We start from the raw sequence: 27,709 nt of genomic DNA on the forward strand, positions 1-27,709 counted from the left end.
TACCAAGGTTGCCACCTAGTGGAATAAAATAATAATACACTCACAACTATTATGCGCAATTTGACTATGTAACAGCAGCGTCAATCTGTGTGAATTCCAAACGAAGTTCCAAGCGAATCCAAATGAAGGGATTTAGACATTCAAAACTACATGACAAAATACAAACTTGCGGTATTCAAAATATCTTTATTATGATTTGACGTACATCCGGACATCAAAAATATGGTTTGTAGAGTTTGATTCACTGTGTTACCCATCATACTCATTTAACAGTAATCACATAAGTGGCTGGACATCTGCGGGGGGATTTTTTTGTCAATATTCATTGTACCTGAATAATAACTGATTATAATTAACTAGTTGATGAAGTGCCCAAACAATTGTGAAATAAAAGTCACAAAGGACACAACACCCAAAACAAAAAACAGAACCCAAACAATTCCTAGCTAATGAGGTCCCTCCACGAATCACCACAAATAGAACTGTTCGTCCAATCAGTGGCCTGGATGCCGCCACCATTCTACTCACAGACAAAACTAAGTTACACTAACTAAGATCACAATAATTGGGTCACAAGGCAAAAACTCTGGCGATAACGGTTTTGAGGAGTATAATAAGAAGAACTGAGTATAATGTTATTAGTACCTACAGTAACTACAGAGAATATATTGTAAATATTACACTAATTCAAAGTATTTCAGTCAATGTTTGTGCTTTAGAATGTACATCCTATTGTGGCTTTGATACAAACTTTGAACACCTTTCTAATTATCTTCGTCATTCATTTTCTGTACATTGAGTGAATTCTGTCATAAGGACAATGTCATATGTAAATATAGGTAAAGGCTCTATAGCATAACTGCTCTAGAATGGTGATGTGCTATTCTGACACAAGGTGTGGCAGGGGAAGGCATGGCATAGCTCAACTGTAGGGGGTTGGCTGTGCTGACCATAGCCAGTTGGCTGAAAAGCTCAGGAGAAACTGGAGATATAGAGGGGGCTATAGATCCAGACTAGGGGTCAGAGTTGAGTTGTTGGTAGGGTGTCCAGACCTCAGGCCTGGACTGTGGAGGGGGTGCTGAGTTAGAGGTGGGTGCTGGGTCTGGACTGGGGAGGGTGATGAATTAGAGGAGGGTGCTGGGTCTGGACTGGGGAGGGTGATGAGTTAGAGGTGGGTTTCTGGGTCCTGACTGGGGAGGGGGCTGAGTTAGAGGGGGGTGCTGGGTCCTGACTGGGGAGGGGTACTAAGGAATATCTGCAGGGCAGGGGTGAAGATTAGGATGGTCCCCAGGACAGACACAGTGAGGAAGGCCCACAGGAAGATCCTGTCCAGAACCTGAGCCACAAACTTCCAGTCCTGGACCACCTGGAATGGGAAAAACAGGAAAATCAAGGAAACAGGAACAAATTCAGCTGCTGATTATAACATTATATACATGGTATTACACTACATATCATGTTGATTAAAACATATTGCATTGTGACCCACCTCTCTGATAAAGTGCTCCTTGCGTATATGGCGGCTGATGTAGCGCACTGAGTACGTAGCTCTCTCCAGCATGGTGACCCAGGCCTGACTCTCATCCTCCTTCCCCTCCAGAGGACTCTGTCCATGGGTCCCACTGCTGGCCCTCTGACCCCCTTTAAGGCCCCCAGACCGGGGCTTCAGCTCGGGGCTCTCCGGCGCCAGCTCTGGGTAGTGGTACCGGTCAGTGTGGCCCCGCATGCACAGCATCCTAGGTAGCCTCTGAAGGAAGAGGGAGCGAACCCAGGGGGACATGGGATGGTAGGTGGCCGAGGAACGGTGGTGCACATTGATGACGAACACCGTGACGATGATGGAGAGGGTGACGAAGATCATGATGAAGAGGAGGTACTCCCCGATGAGGGGGATGACCTTGGAGGAAGATGGGATGATCTCTTCTATGACAAGGAGGAACACAGTGAGCGACACAAGGACGGAGGTGGAGAGAGAGAGCTTCTCCCCTTCATCCGATGGAAGATAGAACACCAGCACGGTCAGGAACGACAGACCGAGACACGGAATAATAAGAAAGAGTGTATAGAACAGCGGGAGACGTTTCAGAATGAAAGAGTACGTTATAAAGGGGAAGGAATACATCCCGTCCCTCCGGTTTCCTCTGGCCCCCGTGGCGTTCAGGATCTCCCACTCTCCGTTGTCAAAAAAGTCCTTCCTGTCTACATAGTCATCTAACAGGATCATGTCCACCATGTTACCATCGTAGGTCCAGGAGCCAAACTTCATGGAGCAGTTCTGTCTGTCGAAGGGGAAGAAGGTGACGTCCATAGTGCAGGCTGACTTGTAGCTGGCCGGAGGGGTCCACGTGATCCTACCGTTGGACTTAACGATGGCTTTGGTCATCAGGGAGCCCTCGAACCGCCCGTCAGCACTGGGGGAGGAGAGGGGGGCAGGGGGTAAGATTAGGGTTAGGTTTAGGTTTAATGTTTTGGTTAGGGTGTGTATAAGGCCGAATCGTATTTTATTAGTACCTTGCACTTTCACTTTTTTTATTATTTTGAGCATGGATTAAATTAATTATATTATTTTTGCATCTCGGCCTCCTTGGGTTATTCCTCTTCATGGTTTTGAGTGCGAGTACTTTTTGAACTCAGATATTTTTTCTCCCACACACCGGCCACCTTTCATTGTAGCCTGAGAGCTAACCTTCATACTGTCTTTCTAGGGTGTGTATAAAACATACATTTTAGGAATACATCATACAAAAATAGGATCTACAGTATCAATGTGGGCTATTAGTGTGAAAATAGGTTGAGGTTACACTGTCTTGTCTGAAGACATTATGCTAAATGGAGCCCATCATAACATATTATCATAGAGCTTACTTCTCATAGAGCACGATGTCGGGTAGCCAGATGGTCTCAGATGGAACTCTGATCGATGTGATCCCACCATAGTCCTCAGGGTTCCATCGCAGTTTATAATCTATCCACTCCTGTTGAGGGAAAAACACAGATTGTTATCTATCTATCTATCCTCTTCTGTGGACAACAACACAGTTTCTACACCTCTTTTACAAGCTACAGTCACCCCCTTCTCCTCCTCACCTGCCACAGCCACACATTAGTGGTCATCAGCTGGTTCTTCTCATCCTGAGAGAGAGAGAGAGAGAGAGAGAGAGAGAGAGAGAGAGAGAGAGAGAGAGAGAGAGAGAGAGAGAGAGAGAGAGAGAGAGAGAGAGAGAGAGAGAGAGAGAGAGAGAGAGAGAGAGAGAGAGAGAGAGAGAGAGAGAGAGAGAGAGAGAGAGAGAGAGAGAGAGAGAGAGAGAGAGAGAGAGAGAGAGAGAGAGAGAGAGAGAGAGAGAGAGAGAGAGAGAGAGAGAGAGAGAGAGAGAGAGAGAGAGAGAGAGAGAGAGAGAGAGAGAGAGAGAGAGAGAGAGAGAGAGAGAGAGAGAGAGAGAGAGAGAGGTCATGTAGAGTGGAGCAGAGGAGAGGAGACATCTAGGTTAGAAATGTGTATCGTATATCATTTGAATGGAATCCAATTTTGCTGTCCGTTCCATTTCCTTTTTACATGATGTCATGATTATACCTTAAACGATCCATAAATGTATCACTCTTGTGCAATTTATATCTACAGGCTACATTAAGGGTTTTCTTTCATTATTTTAGGCTATCTGGCATTAGTGTGTAAGCCTAAGCTGTACAGGCGCCAAATAGCCTACACGCCAATCGCCAAATACTGTTGGGAACGGGCAGAAAAAGTTTACATTGATCCACGGAGGCAAAAGGGACAATGTCAGAGTTTAATTCAATAAGAGAAAAACTGCGAAATGGAGAGTTGAAAATAAAGGGCCTGAAAATGCATGTTTGGGAAAGATTTGGTGAAGTGGTAAAAGAGGATGATAGCAGTGCTGGCTATATTTTGTGAAATGATTGAGAGGTGCTATACAAATTCGACAGTCACAAGACAGGGACTTCAAATAGGCCTATGGCACGTCAAGGAAACTGTAGCCTACTGTTCAAATGGGTTAATTGGAAACTGAAATCTGGACACTGACTGACTGTAAGTCTATAACCTCTCCACCAAACTGGAAGTCTTCCGACTAGCTTGGAAAGACAGTACCGTGTAATATCGAAGAGTCCTTACTGCTGCTCGATCAGCCTATTTTTCCTAATTCAGGAGAATTAGAACAATCTAACATTTATTTTTTATACTGTCGCAAAGCTAACTAAAAAGCAGCATTCCCCAAGAGAGGATTGCTTTCACTTCAGAGGTGATGAATTCATTAAATTCTTTGGCGAAAAGATCATGATCATTAGAAAGCAAATTACGGACTCCTCTTTGAATCTGCGTATTTCTCCAAAGCTCAGTTGTCCTGGGTCTGCACAGAACTGCTAGGACCTATGATCAATGGAGACACTCAAGTTTTTAAATCCTGTATCTCTTGACACATTCACAAAAATAGTCATGGCCTCTAAACTTTCCAGCTGCATACTGGACCCTATTCCAACTAAACTACTGAAAGAGCTACTTCCTGTGCTTGGCCCTCCTATGTTGAACATAATAAACGTCTCCCTATCCTCCGGATGTGTACCAAACTCACTAAAAGACCCAGAAAATGTAAAAAGCTATCGGCCTATATCGAATCTCCCATTCCTCTCATAAAAATTGGAAAAGCTGTTGCGCAGTAACTCACTGCCTTCCTGAAGACAAATGTATGCGAAACGCTTCAGTCTGGTTCTAGACCCCATCAAAGTACTGAGACTGCACTTGTGAAGGTGGTAAATTACATTTTAATGGCGTCAGACCAAGGCTCTGCATCTGTCCTCGTGCTCCTAGACCTTAGTGCCGCTTTTGACACCATCGATCACCACATTCTTTTGGAGAGATTGGAAACCCTAATTGGTCTACACGGACAAGTTCTCGCCTGGTTTAGATCTTATCTGTTGGAAAGATATCAGTTTGTCTCTGTGGATGGTTTGTCCTCTGACAAACCAATTGTACGTTTCGGTGTTCCTCAAGGTTCAGTTTTAGGACCACTATGGTTTTCACTATATATTCTACCTCTTGGTGATGCCATTCGGAAACACAATGTCAACTTTCACTGCTATGCAGACGACACACAGCTGTACATTTCGATAAACATGGAAGCCCCAAAATTGCTTACCCTGGAAGCCTGTATTTCAGACATAAGGAAGTGAATGACGGCAAATGTTTTACTTTTAAACTCGGACAAAACAGAGATGCTAGTTCTATGTCCCAAGAAACAAAGAGATCTGCTGTTTGATCTGACAATTATTCTTGATGGTTGAACAGTCGTCTCAAATAAAATGTTGAAGGACCTCAGTGTTACTCTGGACCCTGATCTCTCTTTTAATGAACATATCAATAATATTTCAAGGGCAGCTTTCTTCCATCTTTGTAACATTGCAAAAAATCTTAAACGTTTTGTCCAAACATTATGCTGAAAAACTAGTCCATGCTTTTGTCACTTCTAGATTAGACTACTGCAATGCTCTACCCGGATAAAGCACAAAATAAACTTAAGTTAGTGCTAAATACGGCTGCTAGAATCTTGACTAGAACGGTCAGAAGACGCAGGCCTCCTTATTGTCCCTAGAATTTCTAAGCAAACAGCTGGAGGCAGGCCTTTCTGCTATAGAGCTCAAGTTTTATGGAAAGGTCTGCCTATCCATGTGAGAGACGCAGACTCTGTCTCGACCTTTAAGTCTTTACTGAAGACTCATCTCTTCAGTAGGTCCTATGATTGACTGTAGTCTGGCCCAGGGGTGCGAAGGTGAACGGCAAGGCACTGGAATGACGAACCACCCTTGCTGTCTCTGCAAGGCCAGCTCCCCTCTCTCCACTGGGATTCTCTGCCTCTGACCCTATTACGGGGGCTGAGTCATTGGCTTACTAGTGCTCTTCCATGCCGTCCCTAGGAGGGGTGCTTCATGTCGTGCCAGGATTTTTTGCGCTATACTCGACTTGAGTGGGTTGAGTCACTGACGTGAGCTTCCTGTCCTGTCTTCCGCCCCCTCTGGCTCGTGCGGTGGAGGAGATCTTCATGGGCTATACTCAGCAGTGTCTCAGTGGTCTGTTAATATCCCTCTAGTGATGTGGGGGCTGTGGTCTGGCAAAGTGGGTGGGATTATATCCTGCCTGGTTGGCCCTGTCCGGGGGTATCGTCGGACGAGGCACAGTGTCCCCCGATCCCTCCCTGTCTCAGCCTCCAGTATCTATGCTGCAATAGTCTTATCTGGTGTACATTTAAGTATGCTCCCTCTAATTCTCTCTCTCTCTGCCTCTCTCCATCCCTTCCCCGATGACTCCTGGCTGTCCCCAGTCCACCTGGTTGTGCTGCTGCTCCAGTTTCAACTGTTCTGCCTGCGGCTATGGAACCCTGACCTGTTCACCGGACGTGCTATCTTGTCCCAGACCTGCAGTTTTCGACTCTCCCTCTCTCTCTCTCTCTCTCTCGTTCTCTAGTGCACCTGCTGACTCGACCTCTGAATGTCCGGCCATGTTCTCTTTTAATATCCACCCGGCACAGCCAGAAGAGGACAGGCCACCCCTCAGAGCCTGGTTTCTTCCTAGGTTCCTGCCTTTCTAGGGAGTTTTTCCTAGCCACCGTGCTTCTACATCTGCATTGCTTGACGTTTGGGGTTTTAGGCTGGGTTTCTTTATAGCACTTTGTGAAATCTATTGATGTAAAAAGGCCTTTATAAGTAAATGTGATTGATTGACATAGCCTTAATATTAACTCCTGCAGAATTAAGCATTCCTTGCAGTAAAATGATACACCAAATGTAGACAACATTTTTACTTGAGAACAGGAGTGGAGAAATATGATTTATTTCTCTCTGCATCTTGAGAGAATGTGAATGCGCAGTTAGATACGATCTGTATGAGGTGCTATCTTTATCAGCATCTTAAAAGCGGATATTATTTCAACCACATAAAATATGCATCCAAGCCGAACTGTAACGAATTACAAAGCTGTGAAAATGACTCAAACTGAAAATATATTTTATTGCATTTTCTCCCCAGTGTCTAAACGTCTTTCCTCTGCCAAAGAAGCAGAGATGACAGAGAAAACTTTACTGATGTCAACTAGATTGAAGCATTCATTCTATCGATTTATGTTATTACTCTGGTGAGCAAGGGTTTATTTAGTAGTCTAGGGCAAAATATAATGATAGAAGATAAATTACATTATAGACTAATCTAATTATAGACAAGTTGACTAACAAATAGCCTACCGATATGTCGGAAATTATAAGAGACATCGAAATGTAAAGGGGGGAGGGGCTGGTCCAACTCAAGGTGTCATTTTAAAAATGCACCCCCTTCCCCAACATTTAAAATATTTTCACATGACCCTCCCCTTGTACTGTAAAATAAATGTAACACCCTCCCCGTCATAGAATTAACTCAAAATGATTGATATAACATATTTTTATACAGTATTGGTTAATGTCGTTGATCTCATATAGAGAGGATAAGGACAGGCCATGTGTTAGTTAGTGGGTGGGTGACAGAAGGTCTGCGTGCCAAGATAGATTGGGGACCACTGGTGCTAATCTTAGAAGGAGTACGTGATGGAATGGCCTGGCTAGTGTGCCACACGATACCATGTAGGGGGATCCTATTGTAGGAGATGAGTGGCACTCAATAATTGTTGGCAACTTTTGGATGGAATTAGCTCCGAAATTAGCTCCGAAAACGGAGAGGTTTTCTATGTAAAGTCATTCGGATGACAAGAGGCTACGCCCGTACCGCTTGTCATGTGAATCCAGTACTGTAACTATTAACTAACTATGAATCAACTCTCCATCTAAGTGTTCGACTGCTCTCTTGCATCCTGAACTTCTCGATACCAGGAAACTCATCATAACAATGATGTTTACGAACACAAATAACAATAACTGTGTTTATAAATGTGGATATTGACTTTGCCACTTCAGCATGCTTTTGTGGCACAGTCGATGCAATGCATTGCTACAGGCCAGAAGGTTGAGGATTCTCCGACCACCACATTTGAGCTCACTCTCTCTGCCTGTTTCATTACACAATGATTTATCATTATCTAACGTACAGTGCATTCAGAAAGTATTCTGACTTTTTCCACATTGTTACATTACAGCCTTATTCTAAAATGTATTAAATTGTTTTTTTCCCCCTCATCAATCTACACACAATACTCCATAATGACAAAGCAAAAACTGGTTTTTGAAATATCACATTTACGTAAGTATTCAGACCCTTTACTCAGTACTTTGTTGAAGCACCATTGGCAGCGATTACAGCCTTGAGTCTTCTTGGATATGATGCTATAAGCTTGGCACACCTGTTTTTGGGGAGTTTCTCCCATTCCTCTCTGCAGATCCTCTCAAGCTCTGTCAGGTTGGACGGGGAGCATTGCTGCACAGCTATTTTCAGGTCTCTCCAGAGATGTTCGATCGGGTTCAAGTCCAGGTTCTGGCTGGGTCACTCAAGGACATTCAGAGATTTGTCCCGAAGCCACTCCTGCATTGTCTTGGCTGTGTGCGTAGGGTCGTTGTCCTGTTGGAAGGTGAACCTTCGCCCCAGTCTGGGTCCTGAGCGCTCCGAAGCAGGTTTTCATCAAGGATCTCTCTGTACTCTCCATTCATCTTTGCCTCGGTCCTGACTAGTCTCCCAGTCCCTGCCGCTGAAAAACATCCCCACAGCATGATGCTGCCACCACCATGCTTCACCGTAGGGATGGTGCCAGGTTTCCTCCAGACGTGACGCTTGGCATTCAGGCCAAAGAGTTCAATCTTGGTTTCATCAGACCAGAGAATCTTGTTTCTCATGGTCTGAGAGTGTTTAGGTGCCTTTTGGCAAATTCCAATCGGGCTGTCATGTGCCTTTTACTGAGAAGTGGCTTCCGTCTGGCCACTCTACCATAAAGGCCTGATTGGTGGAGTGCTGCAGAGATGGTTGTCCTTCTGGAAGGTTCTCCCATCTCCACAGAGGAACTTTAGAGCTCTGTCGGGGTGACCATCGGGTTCTTGGTCACCTCCCTGACCAAGGCCCTTCTCCCACCATTGCTCAGTTTGGCCGGGCGGCCAGCTCTAGGAAGAGTCTTGGTGGTTCCAAACTTCTTCCATTTAAGAATGATGGAGGGCACTGTTTCTTGGGGACCCTCAATGCTGCAGACATGTTTTGGTACCCTTCCCCAGATCTGTGCCTCGACACAATCCTGTCTCGGAGCTCTACAGACAATTCCTTCGACCTCATGGCTTTGTTTTTGCTGTGACATGCACTGTCAACTGTGGGACCTTATATAGACAGATGTGTGCCTTTCCAAATCATGTCCAATCAATTGAATTTACCACAGGTGGACTCCAATCAAGTTGTAGAAACATCTCAAGGATGATCAATGGAAACAAGATGCACCTGAGCTCAATTTCGAGTCTCATAGCAAAGGGTCTGAATACTTATGTAAAGTAAAGGTATTTCTGTTTTTTATTTTTAATACATTTGCAAAACAATCAAAAAAAAATGTTTTCGCTTTGTCATTATGTGGTATTGTGTGTAGATTGCTGAGGAAAAACAAATATTTAATCAATTTTAGAATAAGGCTGTAACGTAACAAAATGTGGAAAAGGTCAAGGTCAATACTTTCCGAAGGCACTGTATATGGAACACATTTTCCACCAACGGGTTTTTGTGCCAATGCACCACACAACCAGTAAACAAAGCATACCGACTTTGGGCACTTCAATATCATGGTTTGCGTTTTCATCACCTCCATAAATAGACTGTCAATCTGGACAAACAGAACATACATCCCTCCTTACCTTGTAGTCTTACCCAGTATCAAAGGCTTGGCTTGACAATCTCCTAATGTCATTAAACTTTTTGGTGTTTTGTAACAGAGGTCTCTTTCCATTCATCAATTGGCCACCGCACAGTTTGGATTGATTGATTGATTGTATTTCATTTAAAATACATATATACACAAATATTTTTTAAGTGACCAGGATTGCACAATAAAGTCAGGGACTTATTTCTATTGTGGTTCCTATTTTATACATAAATACATAAACAATTACATAGATACAGACACATTACATAGATACAGATACATTACATAGATACAGACACATTACATAGATACAGATACATTACATAGATACAGACACATTACATAGATACAGACACATTACATAGATACAGACACATTACAGAGATACAGACACATTACAGAGATACAGGCACATTACAGAGATACAGACACATTACATAGATACAGACACATTACAGAGATACAGACACATTACAGAGATAGAGACACATTACATAGATACAGACACATTACATAGATACAGACACATTACAGAGATACAGGCACATTACAGAGATACAGACACATTACAGAGATACAGACACATTACATAGATACAGACACATTACAGAGATAGAAAAAATGCTCAACCTCCAGATGAGTATGAGGGGGGAGTATAAGTACAATTCTTACAAGCTTGTTTGGCTGGTAGCTTATTCTATAGCTGTTTTGGGCTGCTGGTGAACCATGATGTGCAGGCATAATCAAAGTGACACTGGACTAGCGCACTTGCTAGTCTTTTTTTTTGTCTTTAGGGTGTCTATAGCTAGATTTCCATCCAATTGTGATAGATTTTCCTGGGAATATTCTAAAATCTTTCCATTTCAGAGTTTCCTTTAGAAAAACTTGGCACCGGACAACATAACAGGGAAGATTTTAATTTACATAGTCCAGAGGTGAACTGTAACCTAATACAGGACAGATGCCTAGCAACACTGGCACCACTTATCAGCCTGGAGCAGATCACTTCTCTCTGTATCTCTCCATCTTTATCGCTTTCTCCTGTGATTCACCTCTATCCTCCAGGTTCTATCTCTTTTCCTATCATATCCTACCCATATCTCTCTTTCTCCTGTGCTTCAGCCCTCTCTCTTTCTCGTTCTTCCTCTCTCTCCCTCTTTTCCTATCCTCCGTGTTGGATCACTTTTCCTACATTCTTTCATTCTCATTCTCATTCTCTCTCTATGGTATGATAACATCAGTTAGTATTTACAACGCTTTTTGCCTTGAAACAATTACATACATGCCACAGGCCTCTCCCCTCAGAGAGAGAGAGAGAGAGAGAGAGAGAGAGAGAGAGAGAGAGAGAGAGAGAGAGAGATAAGATAAGATGTCCTCTATATTGTTATTGTTCAATGGTTATTTTGACCCTTGGTTACTGTTGTCCCGTTGACAATATTGATGATTATTATTTTAATTATGTTAATATTGTAAATATCCAAAGTAAGCTTTGGCAATATGTACATTGTTACGTCATGCCAATAAAGCAAATTGAATTGAGAGAGAGAGAGAGAGAGAGAGAGAGAGAGAGAGAGAGAGAGAGAGAGAGAGAGAGAGAGAGAGAGAGAGAGAGAGAGAGAGAGAGAGAGAGAGAGAGAATATGTATCCTGCTGCTTGTGTAGGCAAGGTTAATATTGAAGACCATGAATGGGACTGTTCCATTAGCTGCTTGTGTTCTTTGAAAGAACAGCTAAACCACCTCAGCTTATCAAATTAGGCCCTGAAAAATGAAAGCTCTGTTGGAAAAGAGTGTGTTCTGTGAGTTCCATAAAAGGAGAGAAAAAGCTAGATAGAAGTTCCACTGAGGCCAACAGCTTTATTTCAGGACCTTGGACAGCTCAGGAGAGTGGAGTTGTTTCACTGTGGTTCATAGTACCCCTTTCTTTCAGCACTACTTGTTTCAGCAACATGGACAGAGTCAGAATTACAAGAAATACATGGCTCAAGCCATTCAGACAAGATATTTTGAACCGTTCATGTCTTTTACTGTTTGTTTATACGGTAAGGTCTTTTGCCACTGTGTACGTGTGCGTGCGTTTAGCCTGCGATTAGCGTGTGTGCATTTAGCATGTGTGTGTTCATGCCTGTGCATGCATACGTGTGTGCGTGCGTATCCTCACCACGTCCACCAGCTGTGAGATCTTGAGTCCGAAGCGTACTGTGACCGTGTCGTTGGCGTGCTGGATGGGCCGGACCCAGCGCTGGTACCCCTGGAACAGGTTCCTCAACAGGAGATCCTCCATCTCAGCCAGAGATCCAAACTCACCTGGAGATGGGAGAGGAAAGGAGGGAGAGAGAGAGAAAGCAGAAAAGAGACAGAGTTTAATGGGGTGAGAAAGGAGAGAAAGAGATTTTACATATAAGATCTATAAGCAACAAATAATTGTATCACCAGCTCAATGTCAATTAAACAATTATTTATAGTATAAATGTTTAAGCATCACAGACTAAAGGTGTCTAATTTTAGTTTAGCATGTAGATAGTGTTTAATGGGGTAGCATGAGAAGGGATTGAGTAATATGAATCTGAGTACGAACAATGACACAGGAGTGGGAGTGGAGGGGGTGGGGCAGAGAGCCTGAGAGAAGGGTAGAGTGACACAGACACTGCAACATGGTAGCCCGTGGCTGTTTTTCAAATGACTTGAAACTCCTTTGAAACTCATCCAGGAGAGATGAGTGTGTAGCTGAAAGTATGTGTCTTTTTGTGGCCTCTGTTTATCCCTCCCTCGCTTTCTGTATGCTTGCACACTTGGACAGCCTCGGGTGTAGGTGCAAGCTGGTGGCGCTGATATTTGGCAGTCTCGGCAATGTACACATGCTTGCAGTGTGTGGCCTCCAGATTGCGGGCCTGCTAAAAACTAGGGCAAGGCAATTGGCTAGGTACTGCTCTGTTTCAGCTGTCGTGGGCAGCATAGCTGTTTGGAGAAGGAGGCGCTTTCTGTACCCTTTAGTGCCATGCATACAGGGACCTTTGAAATGTTTGGATTCTTTTTTTGTAAAATTGGTGGGTTCAAATAAAGTATTTAAAATGTGTGTGTGTGTGTTTGTGTGTGTGTGTGTGTGTGTGTGTGTGCCCCTGGAGCTGATTTGACCTCTGGCTCCCCATCTGTCTGCCTTAACATCCTCTCCTCCCAGGAATCAAAACCGTTTGTGTGTATGTTTATGTATAGAACTGTATTACATTAGAAATAAAATGCAACCCTCTACTTAGATTTTGCCACATTCAACATAACCTTCACACATATACAGTGTGTCACGGTTTCGGCCGAGACTGCTCCTCCTCCTGGTTCGGGCAGGCTTCGGCGGTCGTCGTCCCCGGAGTACTAGCTGCCACCGATCGATGTTTCATGTTCGTTTCGTTTTGTCTGGATGTTGTACACCTGTGTCTTGTTAGTCCTCGTTAGTGTCCTATTTAGTTCTCGTTGTGTGTGCTTGTCGTTGTGTGTGATTGCGCTTCTGTTTCGTGTTTGGAGCTACATTTTCCCTCCAGTGTTTTGGAGAGGGTTGTTTGCACATGTTTGTGCGTCTTTTGTTTTGTCGCCTGTGTGCGTCGTGTATTTTGCCTTTGGGCTTATTGTGCTTCTGTTGTATATATATATTGTATATATTGCACTAAAGCCTTTGGACTGAGCCTCTGCGTCCTGCGCATGATTCCTACACCACACCCACCTTCAGCACGCCTTGACAGAATCACACACCATTAATGGAATCAGCAGGATCGGCAGTGACGCCTGTGTCGCTCGAGGAGCATCTCCGTGGGCAAGAGGACCAGATCCGACAACTGGAGACCGCTCTACAGGAGGCAATCAACATCATGCACCGATGGGAGGCCAGCAGGGTACCCACACCTCCACCTACCCTGTCCATCCCATCGGTCGGTCCACCAGTCCCAGGTTCGGAACCCAGGGGGATTCGGCTCTCGCTCCCGAGGGCGTATGACGGAACAGCTGCCGGGTGTCAGGGGTTCCTCCTGCAGGTGGAGCTCTACCTGGCCACTGTACACCCGGTGCCCTCGGGATACGAGGCGTTTCCGCCCTCATCTCCTGTCTCACGGGCAAGGCGTTGGAGTGGGCTACTGTTCAACTGTTCTGCCTGCGGCTCACGAAACCCCTACCTGTCCCAGACCTGCTGTTTTCAACTCTAAATGATCGGCTATGAAAAGCCAACTGAGAGACCTGAGCCCTAGGACCATACGTCGGGACTACCGGCCGTGGTGACTCCTTGCTGTCCCCAGTCCGCCTGGCCTTGCTGCTATTCCAGTTTAAACTGTTCTGCCTGCGGTTATGGAACCCCTACCTGTCCCAGACCTGCTGTTTTAAACTCCTAATGATCGGCTATGAAAAGCCAACTGAGATTTATTCCTGATTATTATTTGACCATGCTTGTCACTTATGAACATTTTTGAACATCTTGGCATGGTTCTGTTATAACCTCCACCCGGCACAGCCAGAAGAGGACTGGCCACCCTCATAGCCTGGTTCCTCTCTAGGTTTCTTCCTAGGTTTTGCCTTTCTAGGGAGTTTTTCCTAGCCACCGTGCTTCTACACCTGCATTACTAGCTGTTTGGGGTTTTAGGCTGGGTTTCTGTACAGCACTTCGAGATATTAGCTGATGTAAGAAGGGCTATATAAAAATAAAATTGATTGATTGATTGATTGGCTAACGCCGAGTGGAGGAAGATGGACGCCAACACCATCACCTACGCCGAGTTCTCCCGCCGCTTCAAGGCCGTGTTCGACCATCCACCTGAGGGCAAAGCGGCGGGGGAGCGTCTAGTCCATTTGAGACAGGGGGAGGAGGAGCGCTCAGGTGTTCGCTCTAGAGTACCGGACTCTAGCGGCGGATGCAGGGTGGAATGAACGGGCTCTCATCGACCATTTTCGATGTAGCCTACGAGAGGACGTTCAACGTGAGTTGGCCTGCAGGGATACCCATCTTACCTTCGACCAGTTGGTCGATATGTCCATCCGTCTGGACACCCTGCTGGCCACCCGTGGACGTCCCCGAGGGGTCCATTCCGCCCTCCGGCACCTCCGAGCCGAGCCCTATGGAGCTTGGGGTGCCGGCGCTAGAGAACGGAGTAGGAAGAGCCCGAGGGGGCCTGTCTCCTGCACCAAGTGCGGTCGTGGAGGGCACACTACGGCCAGGTGCTGGGGAGGGTTCTCCGGGAGTAACGACAACAGGCCACGCACTGGGGGGGCCTCCCAGGTGAGTAGACGTCCCACTTACCCAGAGCTTTCTGTTGCACACTTTTGTATACCTGTTTGTTTTCCACAGGTTGCACCTCATTCCCAGCATAAGGCGCTAGTAGATTCAGGCGCAGCTGGGAATTTTGTTGATCGTAAGTTTTGTTTTGAGTTAGGGATCCCTCTCCTACCTGTTGACAAACCTTTTCCCGTTCATGCCTTAGGCAGCCGCCCGTTGGGGTCGGGGGTTGATCAGGAGATCACAGCGCCACTTCGGATGTGTGCGCAGGGGGTCATGAGGAGACTATACAGTTGTATCTGATCGACTCTCCTGCGTACCCGGTGGTGCTGGGGATTCCCTGGTTAACACCCATAACCCTGCTATTTCGTGGCAACAGAGGGCTCTCGATGGGTGGTCTGCTCAGTGCGAGGGGGCGATGTCTGGGTGTTTCCGTGGGGGCGACTTCAGTGGAAAGTCCAAACCAAGTGCCCGCACTGCACATTCCGCCTGAATATGGGGATTTAGCACTCGTGTTTAGCAAAACTAGGGCGACGCAGTTGCCTCCTCATAGACAGGGGGATTGTGCGATTGATCTCCAGGCAGGAGCAGCGCTCCCACGGAGCCATGTGTATCCTTTGTCTCAAGAGGAGAGAAAAGCTATGGAGACTTATATAGCCGAATCTTTGAGACAAGGATACATTCGGCCCTCCACTTCTCCCGCCTCCTCGAGCTTCTTTTTTGTGAAAAAGAAAGATGGAGGGTTGCGCCCGTGCATTGATTACTGTGGTCTCAATCAGATTACTGTGAAATACAGTTATCCACTCCCTCTGATTGCGACCATGACGGAGTCATTGCATGGAGCGCGGTTTTTCACAAAACTGGATCTCAGGAGCGCGTATAACTTGGTGCGCATTAGGGAGGGTGACGAATGGAAGACAGCGTTTAGTACCACGTCAGGTCATTTCGAATATCTCGTCATGCCATATGGGTTGATGAATGCTCCATCAGTCTTCCAATCCTTCGTAGATAACATTTTCCGGGATATGCAGGGACAAGGGGTGGTCGTGTACATTGATGACATTCTGGTGTACTCGTCTACCCGAGCCGAGCATATAACCCTGGTGCGTCGTGTATTGAGGAGGCTGTTGGAGCACGACCTATATGTCAAGGCAGAGAAATGTCTGTTTTTCCAGGAGTCGGTCTCCTTTTTGGGTTATCGGTTGTCCGCGTCAGGGGTGAGAATGGAGGTGGATCGTGTGTCCGCTGTGCGTAATTGGCAAACCCCAACTACTGTAAAAGAGGTGCAGCAGTTTTTGGGCTTTGCGAATTACTACCGGAGGTTTATCCGGAGTTTTGGACAGGTGGCAGCTCCCATCACGTCCCTTCTGAAGGGGGGTCCGGTGCGCCTGCAGTGGTCAGCCGATGCGGACAGGGCCTTTAGGAGACTGAAGGACCTGTTTACGTCGGCTCCGGTGCTGGCGCATCCGGATCCCGCATTACCCTTTCAGGTCGAGGTAGACGCGTCTGAGGCTGGTATAGGGGCCGTTCTCTCTCAACGGTCCAGCACGCCACCTAAACTCCGCCCCTGTGCCTTTTACTCTAAGAAGCTCAGCCCGGCGGAGCGTAACTATGACGTTGGGGACAGGGAGCTGTTAGCTGTAGTTCAAGCCCTTAAGGTGTGGAGGCATTGGCTTGAGGGGCTCAACACCCCTTTCCTCATTTTGACTGACCATCGGAACCTGGAGTACATCCGGGCAGCGAGGAGACTGAACCCTCGCCAGGCTCGATGGAGTATGTTTCTCACCAGGTTCGTATTTAAAATCACGTACATCCCTGGGTCCCAGAATGGTAAGGCAGATGCGCTGTCCCGGCGGGTATGACACGGAGGAGAGGTCCCGTTGAGCCCACTCCCATACTACCGGAGTCTTGCCTTGTGGCACCGGTGGTGTGGGAGGTCGATGCCGAAATCGAGCGAGCGTTGCGTACCGACCCGAGCCCTCAACAGTGTCCTGAGGGTCGGAAGTACGTTCCGCGCGAGATTCGGGATCGACTCATTTACTGGGCTCACACGTCACCCTCCTCTGGACATCCGGGTATCGGCCGGACGGTGCATTGCCTTAGCACTAAATACTGGTGGCCCACTTTGGCTAGGGATGTGAGGGTTTATGTCTCCTCCTGCTCGGTGTGTGCCCAGTGTAAGGCGCCCCGACATCTGCCCAGGGGTAAGTTACAACCCCTGCCCGTTCCACAACGACCATGGTCCCACCTCTCGGTGGATTTTGTGACAGACCTTCCCCTCTCTCAGGGGAATACCACCATCCTGGTTGTTGTGGACCGGTTCTCTAAGGCCTGTCGTCTTCTCCCTATGTCGGGGTCTTCCTACTGCCCTACAGACCGCTGAGGCCCTATTTACCCATGTCTTCCGGCATTACGGGGTACCCGAGGATATAGTGTCTGATCGAGGTCCCCAGTTTACCTCTCGTGTTTGGAGAGCGTTCATGGAGCGTTTGGGGGTCTCGGTTAGCCTTACCTCAGGGTACCACCCGGAGAGTAACGGGCAGGTAGAACGTGTCAACCAGGATGTGGGTAGGTTTCTGAGGTCGTATTGCCAGGACCGGCCGGAGGAGTGGGCACGGTACATTCCCTGGGCCGAGATGGCCCAGAACTCTCTCCGCCACTCCTCTACTAACCTAACCCCCTTCCAATGTGTGTTAGGTTACCAGCCGGTTCTGGCACCTTGGCAGCAGAGCCAGATCGAGGCCCCTGCGGTGGATGATTGGATGAGGCGCTCGGAAGAGACGTGGAACGCTGCCCACGTCCACCTGCAGCGGGCCGTCCCTTCGTCACAAGGCGAGCGCCGATCTCCACCGCAGTGAGGGGCCGGTGTACGCACCCGGAGATCGAGTCTGGCTCTCTACCAGAAACCTACCCCTCCGCCTGCCCTGCCGGAAGCTGGGTCGGCGGTTTGTGGGGGCCCTTTAAAGTCCTGAGAAGATTGAACGAGGTGTGTTATAGATTACATCTACCTGTTGAGTATAAGAATATTAACCCCTCATTCCATGTGTCTCTTCTCAGGCCGGTGGTAGCTGGTCCACTCCAGGACAATGAGATAGGGGAGACTCCTCCGCCCCCACTGGACATCGAGGGGGCTCCGGCGTACACCGTTCGGTCCATCTTGGACTCTAGACGCCGGATGGGGGTCTCCAGTATCTCGTGGAGTGGGAGGGGGTACGGCCCGGAGGAGCGGTGCTGGGTGCCGCGGAGGGACATCCTAGACCCATCTCTCCTGTCGGAGTTCCACCGGGACCATCCCGCGCGCCCTGCTCCGCGTCCTCCTGGTCGTCCCCGAGGCCGGGGTCGGGCGCACGGCTGGAGCCGCGCGTCAAGGGGGGTACTGTCACGGTTTCGGCCGAGACTGCTCCTCCTCCTGGTTCGGGCAGGCTTCGGCGGTCGTCGTCCCGGAGTACTAGCTGCCACCGATCGATGTTTCATGTTCGTTTGGTTTTGTCTGGATGTTGTACACCTGTGTCTTGTTAGTCCTCGTTAGTGTCCTATTTAGTTCTCGTTGTGTGTGCTTGTCGTTGTGTGTGATTGCGCTTCTGTTTCGTGTTTGGAGCTACATTTTCCCTCCAGTGTTTTGGAGAGGGTTGTTTGCACATGTTTGTGCGTCTTTTGTTTTGTCGCCTGTGTGCGTCGTGTATTTTGCCTTTGGGCTTATTGTGCTTCTGTTGTATATATATATTGTATATATTGCACTAAAGCCTTTGGACTGAGCCTCTGCGTCCTGCGCATGATTCCTACACCACACCCACCTTCAGCACGCCTTGACACAGTGCCTTCGGAAAGTATTCAGACCCCTTGACTTTCTCAACATTTTGTTACGTTACAGCCTTATTCTAAAATGGATTAAATAAATACAAATCCTCATAAATCTACACACAATACCCCATAATGACAAAGCGAAAACAGGTTTTTAGAAATTTTAGCAAATGTATAAAAAAAAGAACAGAAATACCTTATTTACATAAGTATTCAGAGCCTTTGCTATGAGACTCGAAATTGAGCTCAGGTTCATCCTGTTTCCATTGATCATCCTTGAGATGTTTGTACAACTTGATTGGAGTCCACCTGTGGTAAATTCAATTGATTGGACATGATTTGGAAAGGCACACACCTGTCTATATAAGGTCCCACAGTTGACAGTGCATGTCACAGCAAAAACAAAGCCATGAGGTCGAAGGAATTGTCTGTAGAGCTCCGAGACAGGATTGTGTCGAGGCACAGATCTGGGGAAGGGTACCAAAAAATGTCTCCATCATTCTTAAATGTAAGAAGTTTGGAACCGCCAAGACTCTTCCTAGAGCTGGCCGCCCGGCCAAACTGAGCAATCGGGGGAGAAGGGCCTTGGTCAGGGAGGTGACCAAGAACCTGATGGTCACTCTGACAGAGCTATAGAGTTCCTCTGTGAAGATGGGAGAACCTTCCAGAAGGACAACCATCTCTGGAGCACTCCACCAATCAGGCCTTTATGGTAGAGTGGCCAGACTTTATTTATTTTATTTATTTCACCTTTATTTAACCAGGTAAGCCAGTTGAGAACAAGTTCTCATTTACAACTGCGACCTGGCCAAGATAAAGCAAAGCAGTGCGATAAAAACAACAACACAGAGTTACATATGGTGTAAAACAAAACATAAAGTCAAAAATACAACAGAAAATATATATACAGTGTGTGCAAATGTAGCAAGTTATGGAGGTAAGGCAATAAATAGGCCATTGTGCAAAATAATTGCAATTAGTATTAACACTGGAATGATAGATGTGCAAGAGATGATGTGCAAATAGAGATACCGGGGTGCAATTGAGCAAAATAAATAACAATATGGGGATGAGGTAGTTGGGTGGGCTAATTTCTGATGGGCTGTGTACAGGTGCAGTGATCGGTAAGGTGCTCTGACAACTGATGCTTAAAGTGAGTGAGGGAGATAAGAGTCTCCAGCTTCAGAGATTTTTGCAGTTAGCTCCAGTCATTGGCAGCAGAGAACTGGAAGGAATGGCGGTCAAAGGAGGTGTTGGCTTTGGGGATGACCAGTGAGATATACCTGCTGGAACGCATACTACGGGTGGGTGTTGCTATGGTGACCAAAGAGCTAAGATAAGGCGGGGATTTGCCTAGCAGTGCTTTATAGATGGCCTGGGTTTGGCGACGAATATGTAGTGAGGATCAGCCAACAAGAGCGTACAGGTCACAGTGGTGGGTAGTATATGGGGCTTTGGTGACAAAACAAATGGCACTGTGATAGACTACATCCAATTTGCTGAGTAGAGTGTTGGAGGCTATTTTGTAAATGACATCGCCGAAGTCAAGGATCGGTAGGATAGTCAGTTTTACGAGGGCATGTTTGGCAGCATGAGTGAAGGAGGCTTTGTTGCGAAATAGGAAGCCGATTCTAGATTTAACTTTGGATTGGAGATGCTTAATGTGAGTCTGGAAGGAGAGTTTACAGTCTAACCAGACACCTAGGTATTTGTAGTTGTCCACATACTCTAGGTCAGACCCGCCGAGAGTAGTGATTCTAGTCGGGTGGGCGGATGCCAGCAGTGTTCGATTGAAGAGCATACATTTAGTTTTACATGGGCAAGTTGCAGCGGAGGGTGCAGAGCTGGTGGCCGGGGTAGTGGTAGCCAGGTGGAAAGCATGGCCAGCCGTAGCAAAATGTTTGTTGAAATTCTCGATTATTGTAGATTTATCGGTGGTGATAGTGTTTCCTAGCCTCAGTGTAGTGGGCAGCTGGGAGGAGGTGCTCTTATTCTCCATTTACAGTGTCCCAAAACTTTTTGGAGTTAGTGCTACAGGATGCAAATTTCTGTTTGAAAAAGCTATCCTTTGCTTTCCTAACTGCTTGTGTATATTGGTTCCTAACTTCCCTGAAAAGTTGCATATCAGGGGGGGCTATTCGATGCTAATGCAGTACGCCACAGGATGTTTTTGTGCTGGTCAAGGGCAGTCAAGTCTGAGGAGAACCAGGGGCTATATCTGTTCTTAGTTCTGAATTTTTTGAATGGGGCATGCTTATTTAAGATTGAGAGGAAAGCACTTCTAAAGAACAACCAGGTATCCTCTACTGACGGAACGAGATCGATATCCATCCAGGATACCTGGGCCAGGTCAATTAGGAAGGCGTTTGACAGTGATGAGGGGTGTTCGTTTGACCACGGACCCGTTACGGACGCAGGCAATAAGGCAGTGATCGCTGAGATCCTGGTTGAAGACAGCGGAGGTGTATTTAGAGGGTAAGTTAGTCAGGATGATATCTATGAGGGTGCCCATGTTTACGGATTTAGGGTTGTACCTGGTAGGTTCCTTGATAATTTGTGTGAGATTGAGGGCATCTAGTTTGGATTGTAGGATGGCCGGGGTGTTAAGCATATCCCAGGTTAGGTCACCAAGCATTACGAACTCTGAGGATAGATGGGGGGCAATCAATTCACATATGGTGTCCAGGGGCACAGCTGGGGGCTGAGGGGGTCTGTAGCAAGCGGCAACAGTGAGAGACTTATTTCTGGAAAGGTGGATTTTTAGAAGTAGGAGCTCAAACTGTTTGGGCACAGACCTGGATAGTATGATAGAGCTCTGCAGGCTATCTCTACAGTAGATTGCAACTCCACCCCCTTTGGCAGTTCTATCTAGACGGAAAATGTTGTCGTTGGGGATAGAAATTTCTGAATTTTTGGTGGCCTTCCTAAGCCAGGATTCAGACACTGCTAGAACATCGGGGTTGGTGGAGTGTGCTAACGCAGTGAATAACTCAAACTTAGGGAGGAGGCTTCTGATGTTAACATGCAAAACAACAAGGCTTTTACGGTTACAGAAGTCAACAAATGATAGCTCCTGGGGAGTAGGAGTGATACTGGGGGCTGCAGGGCCTGGGTTAACCTCTACATCACCAGAAAAACAGAGGAGGACTAGAATAAAGATACGGCTAAAGGCTTTAAGAACTGGTCTTCTAGTGCGTTGGGTACAGAGAAAAGGGGGCAGATTTCCAGGTGTTGTAGAATAGATTCAGGGTATTATGTACAGACAAGGATATGGAAGGATATGAGTACAGTGGAGGTAAACCTAAGCGTTGGGTAACAATGAAAGAGATAGCATCACTGGAGGCACCGATTGAGCCGGTCTCAGCGTGTATGTGGGGTGGAACAAAGGAGCAATTTGAGGCAGTTTGAGAGGGACTTGGGGCTCTACAGTGAAATTGTATAATAAGAACTAACTGGAACAGCAATAGGCAAGGCATATTGACATGGGAGAGAGGCATAAAGCAATCACAGGTGTTATTCGAGAGAGCTAAGACAACAACTGGTAATGGTGATGAAAGTTCGGGCTGAGGCTAAACAGATAAACAGGACAGGGTACCGTGTAAAGGAACAGTCCAGCAGGCATCAGCTGTGCAGCTGAGTTATCATAAGGTCCGGTGAACAGCAATATGTGAGTCCAGGAGCAGTTTGAATTGGTGCTACAGCACAGGCGAGCAGTTTGCGTGTGCTAGCGGGCCGGAGCTAGCAGATGGATCTTCGTGGTCATCGCAACGGGAAGCCTGTTGAAATCACAGACGATTACGTCGGCAGACCAGTCGTGATGGATCGGCGGGGCTCCGTGTCGACACTAGGAGGTCCCGTCAGGTTGACAGAGAGGTAGATAGCCGGGAGAAGGGCCTGACTCGAGGCTAGCTCAAGGCTGATTAGCCAACAACAACATCCATTTGGTTGCAGCTAGCTAGTTGCGATGATCCGGTGTTAAAGGTCCAGTGATTCAGTGATTCCGGCAGAAAATCGGATATGTTCTGGGTTGATAACGTGCTGTGCAGACAGTGCAGACTGGCCGATAATAGTCCAGGCTAGAGCTGGCTGGTAGCAGACGGAAGCCACTCCTCAGTAAAAGGCACATGACAGCCCACTTGGAGTTTGCCAATAAGGCACCTAAAGACTCTCAGACCATGAGAAACAAGATTCTCTGGTCTGATGAAACCAAGATTGAACTCTTTGGCCTGAATGCCAAGCGTCACGTCTGGAGGAAACCTGGCTCCATACCTACGGTAAAGCATGGTGGTGACAGCATCATGCTGTGGGGATATTTTTCAGTGCCAGGGACTGGGAGACTAGTCAGGATCGAGGCAAAGATGAACGAAGCAAAGTACAGACAGATCCTTAATGAAAACCTGCTCCAGAGCGATCAGGACCTCAGATTGGGGCGAAGGTTCACCTTCCAACAGGACAACGACCCTAAGCACACAGCCAAGACAACGCAGGAGTCTCTGAATGTCCTTGAGTGGCCCAGCCAAAGTCAGGACTTGAACCAGATCGAACATCTCTGGAGAGACCTGAAAATAGCTGTACAGCGTTTGAGTTTGAGTTATTCACTGCGTTAGCACACTCCACCAACCCCGATGTTCTAGCAGTGTCTGAATCCTGGCTTAGGAAGGCCACCAAAAATTCAGAAATTTCTATCCCCAACGACAACATTTTCCGTCTAGATAGAACTGCCAAAGGGGGTGGAGTTGCAATCTACTGTAGAGATAGCCTGCAGAGCTCTATCATACTATCCAGGTCTGTGCCCAAACAGTTTGAGCTCCTACTTCTAACCTGACAGACCTTGAGTGGATCTGCAGAGAAGAATGGGAGAAACTCCCCAAATACAGGTGTGCCAAGCTTGTAGCATCATACACAATAAGACTTGTGCCTGTAATCGCTGCCAAAGCTGCTTCAACAAAGTACTGAGTAAAGGGTCTCAATACTAATTATTATTATTTTTATTTTTTTTGGGGGGGGGGGATGGATCAGCTTAATATTGCAGATAGATTGTATCTTCTATCAATGTAATTGTCTGCATCACTTCCAATCCCCCATGTTTATTTTTTTATATATATACTCCCCTTTATTACTTTTCAACCCCACCATCCTTTCCCTACTTGGAGTAAATTAGTGAACAACAATGCCCAGGCCTCTCAATACTTAAGTAAATGTGATATTTCCGTTTTTTATTTTTTCTAAATTAGCAAAAAATCTAAAAACCTGCATTTGCTTTGTCATTATGGGGTGGAAACAATTTAATCAATTTTAGAATAAGGCTGTAACCTATCAAAATTTGGAAAAAATTCAAGGGGTCTGAATACTTTCAGAAGGCATTGTAAACCAATCATTTACGAATAACCTTGGGCTGTTTCTGCCAAATGGAAATTGCCCTTCAACAATTCACCAGATACCAGATATTATGACCGTTGGTTTCAGAAAGAGAACACTGCGTTGAGAGACAGACACTGTCACCTGACACCGCGTCTGTCCCTGCTTCCGTCGACCGGTTTTGTCGGTCAGCAGAAACAGAACCAGACCGGAGCGAGTGCGTGCGTCCTCTGGAGATTAATCCTGTTGCTGGGAGAAACAGGCGCGCCGCCATGCCTGAGTGCAGTTAATGCTCCCAGTTTGTCAGATTGAATATGAGTAATTGGAATCTTGAGGAATGTCATATCATAACTTGATGTAAGGCCAGATGTGTTATGTTTTCTTCCCACGTGACTTGGATAGAGGAACCTTTATTTCCATCCCAACCTAGTGCACTTTTCAGTTCCAAATAGGCTATCCCTCGCAAACCCCACACTTTTAGAAGTCACACTACTTATCACACAAGACATGCAGTTGTTCCAGTTCCTGTACTTACCAGGGATGGTGCCGAAACTAAGTGCACACATCGCCGAAAGGACAAGCAGAGATACCCGCAAATTCATGATGATTCTCATCTGCTCTGTAGAGGCTTCTATAAACTAATATCATGCATTAAATACATACAACTACTCGAGAGCCCCCGTAGCAATGAACAAGTCTCATAATTCCGTTAGCAACGCTGTCAATGAAAAAGAAACCCTATCTAATATTTAAGACGAGCCCTCCGCTGAGCTCCCCGTGAACAAAACTCCAGTTGCGTGAAGGACTGGCACCGACGACGCGCCACGGCTGTTCTGCACATCTCTCCAGCGTGCAGCGCGGTGACAAAGAGGAGGGAGCAGAGCGGGAGTTTGAATGGGGTTTAAACAGGGTCCTAAACCAATCAGAGGAGCAGCTAAGGATCCACAGCACCGGGCAGGTTACCGTGCGTGCTTGCGCACCTGAGGGGAAACTGTAGCAAGTAGACTAACTCTTAAGGCTTAGCTGTTGTTGTAATGATCTTATGAGACACTGGGAGATGGCTTGGTAGCCTAATATATCGCAGTGGTTTGAAAGACTAAGAGGTCATGTCTGTTGAAAGTCCAATCTGAATGACTTCACCGGTGACTGAAATAGGCCTATAGGTTTCTTATGTCTTTTTTAAACATTTACATGTTTTATTTTTTAGTAGCCTAACTTTAGTCATAAATATCCTCCTAATGTTATTTACCCGGAAAGTTAAAGAGGAATTGAAAAAAGTTCATAAAACAGAAGAATATATAGGTTAACCAACAGTCAGGCGTAGTGAACATGAACATTGACATTTCTCACCAATCAAATGTTTTTTTTACGCTTGGCAGCTGCTGGGGTGTGATTTGATTTTTTCTCACTGCGGTTCGCCTGTCTTCTATGGCAGGGGAGGTTCTCCACACGAAGGGCACGAACCGTCCACTAGGGCGCGCTTAAAGCAGTGAAGTCGGGATGGAAGTCGGGAGAGAAAAGTGAGAGGTGCTAGACCCTTATCTATATTGATTGGGGCTGGGTGTAGCCTACTTAGAGAGGGAGTCCTTTACATTTACATTTTAGTCATTTAGCAGATGCTCTTATCCAGAGCGACTTACAGTTAGTGAGTGCATACATTTTCATACTTTACTATGGGAAGGGGGGAAGAGGGAAGGATGGCTGCCTCAGTGCTATAGGAAACTAAACTAAATCTTCTTCTGACCTATTGCTGACATGGCACATCACTAGAGAGAGAGAGAGTGTGTGTGTGTGTGTGTGTGAGTGTGTGCATCTGCATGTGTGTGTGTCTGTGTGTTATGTTTCATCTTTATTCCTCTCTCTCTCTCTCTCTCTTGCTCTCTCTCTCTCTCTCTCTCTCTCTCTCTCTCTCTCTCTCTCTCTCTCTCTCTCTCTCTCTCTCTCTCTCTCTCTCTCTCTCTCTCTCTCTCTCTGAGACTGTTTTTCTATGTTGATGTTCACCCTGTCATGTTCCATCAGTTAGTCAGCCTCAGAGTTCTGAGTTAGAGTCATAGAGACCGTCTCAGAGTTCTGACTCTATCATGTGTCATCACACTGAGAGCCCCTGACAGGGCCTGCCTGGCCCACCCAAAAACGCTGCTGATCCAGCAGCCAGCAGCCAAACCAGTTCAGCAGCCTCCCTGAGTCAGGAACCAAGCCCTTGAGCTCTAACCTTACACCACACCCTGCCCTGCTACTGTGGAAACACATCTCTCCATCTAATATATTATATATTATAACCTGGGTGGTTTGAGTCCTGAATGCTGATTGGCTGACAGCCATGATATATCAGACCGTATACCACAGGTATGACAAAACATTTATTAATTACATTGGTAACCAGTTTATAATAGGAATAAGGCACCTCTGGTGTTTGTGGCATATGGCCAATATACCACGGCTAAGGGCTGTATCCAGGCACTCTGCGTTGCGCAGTGCATAAGAACAGCCCTTAGCCATGGTATATTGGCCATATACCACACCCCCTTGGGCCTTATTGCTTAAATATACAGTACCAGTCAAATGTTTGGACACACCTACTCATTCCAAGGTTTTTGTTTATGTTTACTACTTTCTTCATTGTAGAACAGGGTTCTTCAATTCTGGTCCTGGAGGGCCGAAACACTTCTGTTTTTTATTTCTACCTGGTAGTTAATTGCACTCACCTGGTGTCCCAGGTCTGAATTAGCCCCTGATTAGAAGGAGAGGATGAAAAACAGAGGTGTTTCGGCCCTCCAGGACCGGAATTGAAGAACCCTGTTGTAGAATAATAGTGAAGACATCAAAACTATGAAATACATATGGAATCATGTAGTAACCAAAAGGGTGTTAAACAAATATATTTTATATTTGAGATTCTTCAAAGTAACCACCCTTTGCCTTGATGACAGCTTTGCACGCTCTTGGCATTCTCTCAACCAGCTTCATGAGGTAGTGACCTGGAATGCATTTCAATTAACAGGTGTGCCTTGTTTAAAGTTAATTTGTGGAATTTCTTTCCTTCTTAATGCGTTTGAGCCAGTCAGTTGTGTTGTGACAAGGTAGTGGTGGTATACAGAAGATAGCCCTATTTGCTGAAAGACCAAGTCCATATTATGGCAAGAACAGCTCAAATAAGCAAAGAGAAACAACAGTCCATCGTTACTTTAAGACATGAAGGACAGTCAATCTGGAACATTTCAAGAAGTTTGAAAGTTTCTTCATGTGCAGCCGCAAAAACCATCAAGCACTATGATGAAACTGGCTCTCATGAGGACCGCCACAGGAAAGGAAGACCCAGAGTTACCTCTGCTGCAGAGGATAAGTTCATTAGAGTTAACTGCACCTCAGATTGCAGCCCAAATAAATGCTTCATAGAGTTCAAGTAACAGACACATTTCAACATCAACTGTTCAGAGGAGACTGCGTGATCAGGCCTTAATGGTCGAATTGCTGCAAAGAAACCAC

General features: G+C 46.4%; 1 protein-coding gene across 1 annotated transcript; it reads right to left on the reverse strand.

Moving 5' to 3' along the window:
• Positions 1–214: 214 nt before the first annotated feature.
• LOC121533633 (neuronal acetylcholine receptor subunit non-alpha-3-like) lies at positions 215–24,971 on the reverse strand. Its single transcript, XM_045226778.1, has 6 exons — positions 24,759–24,971; positions 11,978–12,123; positions 3,088–3,132; positions 2,866–2,975; positions 1,490–2,411; positions 215–1,366 (listed from the first exon to the last, which is right to left on the reverse strand). The coding sequence occupies exons 1-6, from the start codon at positions 24,835–24,837 to the stop codon at positions 1,208–1,210; spliced, it is 1,461 nt and encodes a 486-aa protein (XP_045082713.1). The 5' UTR covers positions 24,838–24,971; the 3' UTR covers positions 215–1,207.
• Positions 24,972–27,709: the final 2,738 nt, after the last annotated feature.

This window comes from Coregonus clupeaformis, chromosome 2 (genome assembly GCF_020615455.1).
Source record: "Coregonus clupeaformis isolate EN_2021a chromosome 2, ASM2061545v1, whole genome shotgun sequence".
NCBI lineage: Eukaryota > Metazoa > Chordata > Actinopteri > Salmoniformes > Salmonidae > Coregonus > Coregonus clupeaformis.

Coding starts and splice junctions, on each gene's coding strand:
- LOC121533633 (XM_045226778.1), bottom strand. CDS start 24,837: ATGAGAATCATCATGAATTTGCGGGTATCTCTGCTTGTCCTTTCGGCG. Junction 3,133..11,977: donor TCTCACAGCTGGTGGACGTG/GTGAGGATACGC, acceptor TCTCTCTCTCAG/GATGAGAAGAACCAGCTGAT. Junction 2,976..3,087: donor CTAATGTGTGGCTGTGGCAG/GTGAGGAGGAGA, acceptor TTCCCTCAACAG/GAGTGGATAGATTATAAACT.